At 44.9% G+C, this 8,244-nt stretch overlaps 1 protein-coding gene across 1 annotated transcript in view; it reads left to right on the top strand.

The window, feature by feature from the left end:
- Positions 1-8,244, top strand: part of SRCAP (Snf2 related CREBBP activator protein) — a 35,831-nt gene that overhangs the window by 24,539 nt on the left and 3,048 nt on the right. The window contains exons 23-30 of the mRNA XM_081088998.1: positions 1,638-1,900; positions 2,040-2,242; positions 3,794-3,963; positions 4,114-4,310; positions 4,405-4,519; positions 4,730-4,849; positions 7,726-7,920; positions 8,057-8,140. Of these exons, the coding sequence (XP_080945124.1) occupies positions 1,638-1,900; positions 2,040-2,242; positions 3,794-3,963; positions 4,114-4,310; positions 4,405-4,519; positions 4,730-4,849; positions 7,726-7,920; positions 8,057-8,140 (1,347 nt within the window). The remainder of the gene's footprint in view (positions 1-1,637; positions 1,901-2,039; positions 2,243-3,793; positions 3,964-4,113; positions 4,311-4,404; positions 4,520-4,729; positions 4,850-7,725; positions 7,921-8,056; positions 8,141-8,244) is intronic.

An 8,244-nucleotide genomic window follows, 5' to 3' on the forward strand; every position in this document is an offset into this window, starting at 1 on the left:
CCCCATTCGGCCCCCATCAGGGCAGGCCGGCTGGACCCCCACTCGTGCATGAATTCATGCCTCTAGTCTTTGAAGAAATATCTCTGTGAGTCTTTGCCCTTTTTAATTGGGTTATTTTATTTGTTTTTATTATTGAGCCGTAAGAGTCCTTTATATATTTTAGATACAAGCCCCTTTTCAGTTACATGATTTGCAAATCTTTCCTCTTTTGCTACTATTTGAGAACTCACCTGGATTGATTTTTCTCAGTGTTAGGATGCTTTCTCACTTAGATCACAAGGAGCCAAGAGGTTATGCTTGATGTAGCCATCAAAAAGGGAGATTTGGCCGAACTGGTTTGGCTCAGTGGATAGAGCGTCGGCCTGCAGACTGAAAGGTCCCAGGTTCGATTCCGGTCAAGGGCATGTACCTTGGCTGTGGGCATGTCCCTACTGGGGGGCATGCAGGAGGCAGCTGATTGATCTCTCTCATCGATGTTTCTGGCTCTCTGTCCCTCTCCCTTCTTCTCTGTAAAAATTCAATAAAATATATTTTAAAAAAAAAAAAGGGGGAGATTTGGGTCCTGGCCCGTGTGGTTCAGTTGGCTGGAGCATTGTCCCATACACCGAAAGGTTGCGGGTTCGATTCCTGGTTTGGGCCCATACACAGGTTGTGGGTTTGATCCCTGGTTGGGGTGTGTACGGGAGGCAATAGATCAGTGTTTCTCTCCTCCCCCTCACCACTTTTCTCTCTCTCTAAAATCAATGAAAACATAATCCTCGGGTGAGGATTAAAAAATCTTGGAGGCACTGCTATTTTTCAGGACCATTTTCTGGGATCCATTCTATTAACAGATTTATTGAGAGCCTACTTTGTGCCAGATACTGAGCTAGGTAGTGGGTGATTATAGGTAACAGGATCAGATATGGTCCATGATATATGGGCCTTAAATTTAGTGGGTAGAAGACATCAAAAGTATCCCCTTTCCTTTCTTACAAAGTAAAATTGCATGTGTAGTAAGTACTTAAAATATATACTATATAGAGAGAGAGGTGGTTTTATAACCTGTGAAACTGGAAGCACAACAGATGGGGAAGGATTGGGTCAAAGTCATACAGATATCCTATCTGCCAGGCACTCCCCTTTCTCTCTCAGAGAGATGATATTAAATACCTGGTTATGTTCCCATCCCAGTTCATTCCAGTCTGGCCCTTGACAGAAACCTGCTGTGGATTTGATTAGCCTCTCTGTATCCTGGTCAGTGATTTGAGGAAGGCTTTTAATACTTGTTTTTGATATACTGCAAGAAGATAAATTAATTGAATGTTTGGAGTTAAATGTTATATAGGAGAATTTCCACAAATCATCTATTTTATAAGATTGTTGGAATGCAGATCTTAAATTTGAATATTCAGACATTCTGCTTTGGTAGCATACAAGGAAAGATCAGTTTTCTTTTGCAGAGAACTTCACTTAAAAATTGTGAAAGGAATAACGCCCTTTGATGACTTGGAAAACTAAAAGCATAATGTATTTTAAAATATTATGGTTCCCATAGATTGTTTAATTGTGGGAGGAACTGTCAGGTTTTCTGTGAGGACACTGATTACTCTTTGTGTTTTTTTTGTTTTGTTTTGTTTTGTTTTTTTCATCCCCAGGACTCTCTAGAGGAAAAGCGAAAACGACAGCGGTCTGAACGCCTGGAACGGATTTTCCAACTTAGTGAGGCTCATGGGGCCCTGGCACCCGTGTATGGGACTGAAGTCCTGGATTTCTGTACCTTGCCCCAACCTGTTGCCAGCCCCATCGGCCCTTGTTCTCGCCCCAGCCACCCCACCTTTTGGACTTATACTGAGGCTGCCCGCCGGGCTGTACTGTTTCCTCAGCAACGCCTAGACCAGCTGTCTGAAATCATTGAGAGGTTGGCAGGGCTAAGTGCTCATGGGAAGAGGGTCTTGGGGCCTCTGAGTGGATGTAGTGGTTAGGGATATTGAAGGTGCTATCTCTTGGGACTCTACAGAGTTCCGTCTTTTATACTGCTTGCCTTCTTCCTTTTGCAGGTTCATCTTTGTCATGCCTCCTGTGGAGGCACCTCCCCCTTCCCTGCATGCCTGCCACCCACCTCCTTGGCTGGCCCCACGTCAGGCAGCCTTCCAGGAGCAATTGGCCTGTGAGCTCTGGCCCCGGGCTCGTCCTTTGCACCGTATTGTGTGTAACATGCGCACCCAGTTCCCTGACTTGAGGCTCATCCAGTACGATTGCGGTGAGTTCATTGACCAGTGAGGGTCCCTTGACCTCTTTCCTCTTTTCAGGGATGCTGTACATAAGGTCTTGGTATATTTCATTAAACATTAGACAGTTTTTTTAGGTTATCCTTATGGGAAAGATGGAGAATTGTAGATGTATGATGGATTCTTGGCATTCATGAATTTGACTTTGATGAAAGTTGAAAATATATGTTAACTCATTTATTTGTTCAGTGATTATTTTGTGAACATCTGTTTTGCTAATCATTTGGGATTCAATGGCGAACAAGATAGCACAGCATGGAGTTTTCAGATTTATGCTGTACAAGGCTGCACAGTAAATAGTAAATTTTGTTTTGTGAAAAGACAAGAATCCTTATCTTTTGGTTAGAATCTTATTAATTAGAATGCATTAGGCTGCAAGTAACAGAAAACCAAAAGTGAACATTTATTGTTGACTTAATGAGCAATTAGAATAATGGTGTGTTGTTGGTTCAGCAGATTAGTGGTGTCTTGGACCTTCTTGTCCTTCTACCTTGCTTTCTACCATCCTTAATATTTATCTTTTTATTCTCATGCTTATTTCTTCATGGTCAGAAGATGGCTGCCGTAACTCCAGGGAGCACACCAAATGCTCTGAGTAGGAAGCCAGGGGTTGAGACAAAAGACTCCTAGCAAATCTTTTTTGGGAAAGAAAGCCCTCCCAGTTGACTTTGCTTCTTAATTCATTGGCTCAAATTGGGCCTTATGCCCATCCCTACAGCAATCACTGTCAAAAGAAAGTGGCAAAAAGGAACTCTGGCTTATTTAGGATCACTTATGATTTGTCTTCTCTGGGTTGGGTTGAGGCTTGCCTTGCTAGGTGTCCACAGTGTTATTCAGGTTCTGTTAACCAAGAATGGCTTTCTGTCACAATCCTGCACAGATATTTCTATAGTAACATGTTTTTGGAGATTTCCTAAATGTCTTATAAGAAAGTCAGCAGAACTTGTATTACTATACGCAATATATATTTTAGTAAAAAAACAAAAAACCTTTGAAATCATTCAGAGGAGATGAATTTAAAGTCTTTGTTAAAGTGTTTCAGACTGACTTACTAGAAATGTTTCAGAAGTTAATTCTGTGTTTGATGGGAGGTTGAACTAAGATAACCTAAGATCTTGCCTCTATGGTTCTGATCTTGGTGACCTTCAATCCCTGTCTGTAAACCATGAATCGGGATTTGTTGATATTTATTCTGTGAATCTGTCCTGTGATTCAGCTGGTATAACTCATTGTAGTACTTAAAAATTTCTTGCTCAAACTACTGTAGATTCCTTCCCCCCCCTGAGGGTGTATATTACCTTACCCCTAGTAAGACTATATAAGTTAAATCCAAGACAGAAGCAGATTGAAGAGGAGAACCCTTAGGGAAAGAAAATAGGTTAATTCAGATTTTTTGGTATCCTGTGCTAATTGAAATCCTGGCCTAAAATTTTGGTTACCATTCAACTACAGCCTTTCAGTGTTAAGTGTTCTCCTCATTCCAGTTTATAGCTAGCTCCCTGCATCCCTTCATATCTCTTCAGGAAAGTTGCAAACGTTAGCAGTGCTATTGCGACAGCTCAAGGTGGGGGGCCACCGAGTACTCATATTCACCCAGATGACCCGGATGCTGGATGTATTGGAGCAGTTTCTAACCTACCACGGCCACCTCTACTTGCGTCTGGATGGGTCTACTAGAGTTGAACAGAGACAGGTAATCCAGGCATTGCAGCCCTTAGAGACTCACCTCAGCTTCTGTCTCCTTTTTCCAGGCCTTGGGGGTCCAAGAAGGGGCCCCACTAAGCCTTAGGTCTATTTTTGGGGATTTCTCCCAATGTTATCTTTTTTTTCCCTTTCCCTCTAGGCCTTGATGGAACGATTCAATGCAGACAAACGTATATTCTGCTTCATCCTTTCAACTCGGAGTGGGGGTGTGGGCGTGAACCTGACGGGAGCAGACACTGTTGTTTTTTATGACAGCGACTGGAATCCCACCATGGATGCTCAGGCCCAGGATCGCTGTCACCGAATTGGCCAGACCCGAGATGTTCACATCTATAGGTATTGCCTAGTCTCCCCTACCTTGCTTCCCCTTTGCTGGAAGGATTTTATTGATGTATTTGGCTGTTTACCCATGGCTTTCATCAACCCCTAGGCTTATCAGTGAACGGACAGTGGAGGAGAACATCCTAAAAAAGGCAAATCAGAAGAGAATGTTGGGAGACATGGCCATTGAGGGAGGCAACTTTACCACAGCATATTTTAAACAGGTACTGCTATCTTCCAGTCTATGGAAGGTAGAACTGCTTTGCCTGTAAGAGTTATTCTTGCTTATGAAAGAGGATGCTTTGACCTCTACAGACCTGCTTCTTCAACCCGTGGCACCTGATACTTCTAAGAACCATCATCAGATTCATAGTCGTAGGCCTGGGAACAACATTCCATTGACTCTGACATTTTTTCTTCTGTTCTTTCCAAAGCAGACCATCCGAGAGCTGTTTGATATGCCCCTGGAGGAGTCATCTGGCTCCTCTGTACCCTCTGCCTCTGAAGAGGAGGAAGAAACTGTGGCCAGCAAGCAGACCCACATCCTGGAGCAGGTGAAAAAAGTGGCGGTCCCTAGAGGAGAGCTAGCTAATGGTTACAGTGTGTGTTGTCTTTGGATCTGTTAAGTGTGTCCAGGGGGAAAGAACTACTTCTGCTGCTTCTCAAATTACAGTTGGCCTTTGATAGTTGTGAATAGATTGTTTATTGGTTCACATGGTTTCATAGAAAAAAGACAGGATTTAGTTTTTATTTCTAACTTTTCTAAGTTTAAAAAAAGCAGCAGTGCTTTTCTTAAAACAAAACAATAAATATACATATTTATTTATTTAAAAATCTTTTTATTGATTTTAGAGAGGGAGGGGGGAGAGAGAAAGAGAGAAACATCAATGTGAGAGAGAAGCATTGATAGGATCAGCTGCCTCCTGCATGCACCCCAATCCAGGATCAAGCCCGCAACCTGGACATGTGCCTGGACTAGGACTGAACCAGTGACCCTTCAGTGTGTGGAATGATCACCAACGGAGCCCACTGGCCAGTGCCAGCAGTGCTTTTTAGTAATAGTATTTGTTAAGCTAAGTCTGTTTATTCTTCTGAGCCTCACTTTCCATTTTTCTAAAATGCTAATGACAAGGAAGTAACTGAGGTTAAATGACATTGTGGATTAAGAAGTGCTTTGTTGCCCAGCTGGTGTGGCTGTGGTTGAGTGTCGACCTATGAACCAGGAGGTCACAGTTCAATTCCCAGTCAGGGCACATGCCCAGATTGTACGCTTGATCCCCAGTAGGGTGTGTGCAGGAGGCAGCCGAGCAATGAATTTCTGCATCATTGATGTTTCTATCTTTCTCTCCCTCTCCCTTCCTCTCTGAAATCGATAAAAATGTATTTCTTTTTAAAAAAGAAGTGTTTTGTACATGGGTAGAACACATTTTCCAAACATTGATGTATAATAGAATCACTTGGAAAGCTTTTAAAAGGATTAATTCCTGGACCTCATCTGAAAATCTAAATCATTTTAGGAGGTGAGGTCTGATCATATGTATTTTTTCAGAGCTCTTCAGAAGTAAACAAATGTTTAGGAACTACAGATGTAGAGTGTCATGGAAATGTTTTTCTCTACCTAGTGCCTTCTCATGGTTGACCATACTCTAGGCTACTTCCTTCAGGGACTTGGTTATAAGCTCCCATCATATCTCAAGGGAAAGATTAGATGTGGTTAGTCTATTGCCATGAGACATCTCAGTACAAAAATAGAATTTTATTTTTAAAACTTTCTGCCTTTAAAAAAAAATTTTTTATTGTTGAGAGTATTACATATGTCCCCCTCTCCCCCCCATTGACCTCCTGTAGCCCACTCCCCTCCCCACCCCAGGCTTTTACCATCCTACAGTCTGTGTCCATGGGTTATTCATATCTATATATGTAAACGCCTAAGCAACCTTTGCGACCTGAATGACCAGTTGCTATGACATGCACTGACCACCGGGGGGCAGACGCTCAACACAGGAGCTGCCCCCCAGTGGTCAGTGTGCTCCCATAGCCAACCTCCTGCTGCCCCTCTCCCCCTTTCCCAATCTGGCCTTGATGGGCCCCAATCAGGGGCGGGGCCAGCCAGCCAACTTCCTCTCCCCCTGACTGGCCTCAATCCCTGGCCAGGCTGAGCGATCCCACCCGTGCATGAATTCATGCACTGGGCCTCTAATCCTAGCTAATAGACAGAATATGCAAATTAACTGTCACACCTTCACAAAATATGGTGGCGCCCAGTCCCCTCAACCCCACTGGAGTCCCCTAGTCCTTTCAGCCCATCCAGGGGGCAGCAGGCACACGGTGCAGCTGGACCTGCCCTCAGCTCTCCAGCCGCCCAGAGCCTGTCCAAGGCGCAGGCAAGCCTTGGATGGTGGCTGCCCAGGGCCGCCGAGGCTCAGGTAACCAGGGCTGGCCGTGCTGCCGGCAGTGGCAGCAGCAGAGGTGGGATTGGGGCATCACCTTCCCCTGATGGCCGGGTTGCCTCCCGCCCCTGAGGACTCCTGGACTGTGAAAGGGGGCAGGCCAGGTTGAGGAACACCCCCCCTCCAGTGCATGAATTTTCATGCGCCGGGCCTCTAGTATGCATATAAGTTCTTTGGTTGATCTCTTCCCACCCACCCACCCTCCCTGCCATTCCATCCTATGTGTACAGCTGCATTGCTTTGGTAACTTTGAGGGCCCAGATGAGAGTTGAGTTCTGTTATTTATAGATATAAAAGCCCAGCGACCGGAATGGCAGAATGACCAGAATGACCGGTGGCTATGACATGCACTGTTGCAGCCAACCAGCCTGATCCGGGCCCTGATTGGCCTCCACCCCAGTTGTGGGCGGGGCTGGCCAGCCATCCACCCGCAGCCCCTCCCCCCTGCCAGCCCGTTCCAATGGACCCCCATTGGGGCAGGCCAGCTGGACCCCACCCATGCACGATTTTGTGCACCAGCCTCTAGTAATGTTATAAACCTGGTTTGGTATAAATGTTTTTTTGTTGTTACTGTTTTAAATCTGGGCTGTGACCAAGACAACATTTAATTTATTCCAGAATCTACCATGTAGAGTGAAGAACCAATTTAGTCCAGTCCTTATAATAATGATATCACTTTTATAGCACTTAATAAATTATAAACATATTGTATGTTTAAATACAGTAAATGCCTCAGGTTAAGCAGGCAAAGTGGTGTGATGTCATTTTACAGATGAGAAAACTGCTCCTTAGACATTTAACTGGCTTATCTATGTAAAAAGGCAAGGACAGAACCATGACTGGGACCCAGGGTTTTGGAGCCCAATGCTTTTTTATTTCCTCATTTTCTTGTAAACTTGGCCTCAAATTTTTGCCAGAATCAAATCACAGGATGCAAAGTTTGTTAATTCTCATGGATTTTCTTTCACATGCCCTTGCAGGCATTATGTCGGGCAGAAGATGAAGAGGATATTCGTGCGGCCACCCAAGCCAAGGCTGAACAGGTTGCTGAGCTTGCAGAATTCAATGAGAATGATGGGTTTCCTGCTGGTGAGGGAGAGGATGCTGGTCGGCCTGGGGCTGAGGATGAGGAAATGTCCCGAGCTGAGCAGGAAATTGCTGCCCTTGTCGAACAGGTCAGTGTTGGACCCACTAGTTCACAACTCCTTCCTCTGGACTCTGTGACCCTCCTATCTTCCCTGGTAAAAATGGCTGATGGGTGGGCCCTGGGCACCTAGTCCCTCTGTTCATCACCACTCTTCCTCCCAACAGCTGACCCCTATTGAGCGCTATGCTATGAAATTCCTGGAAGCCTCACTGGAGGAGGTGAGCCGAGAGGAGCTCAAGCAGGCAGAAGTGAGTAGTTCTAGGGGGAGGGATTGGAAGTGGGAGGCTACTGTTTTCTACCCATTACCACCTTGAGTGCCTCTCCCTGACCACCCTGTGGGGTCTGTTGGTAG

Source organism: Myotis nattereri (assembly GCF_964212035.1).
Source record: "Myotis nattereri genome assembly, chromosome: 4".
In the NCBI taxonomy this organism is placed as follows: domain Eukaryota; kingdom Metazoa; phylum Chordata; class Mammalia; order Chiroptera; family Vespertilionidae; genus Myotis; species Myotis nattereri.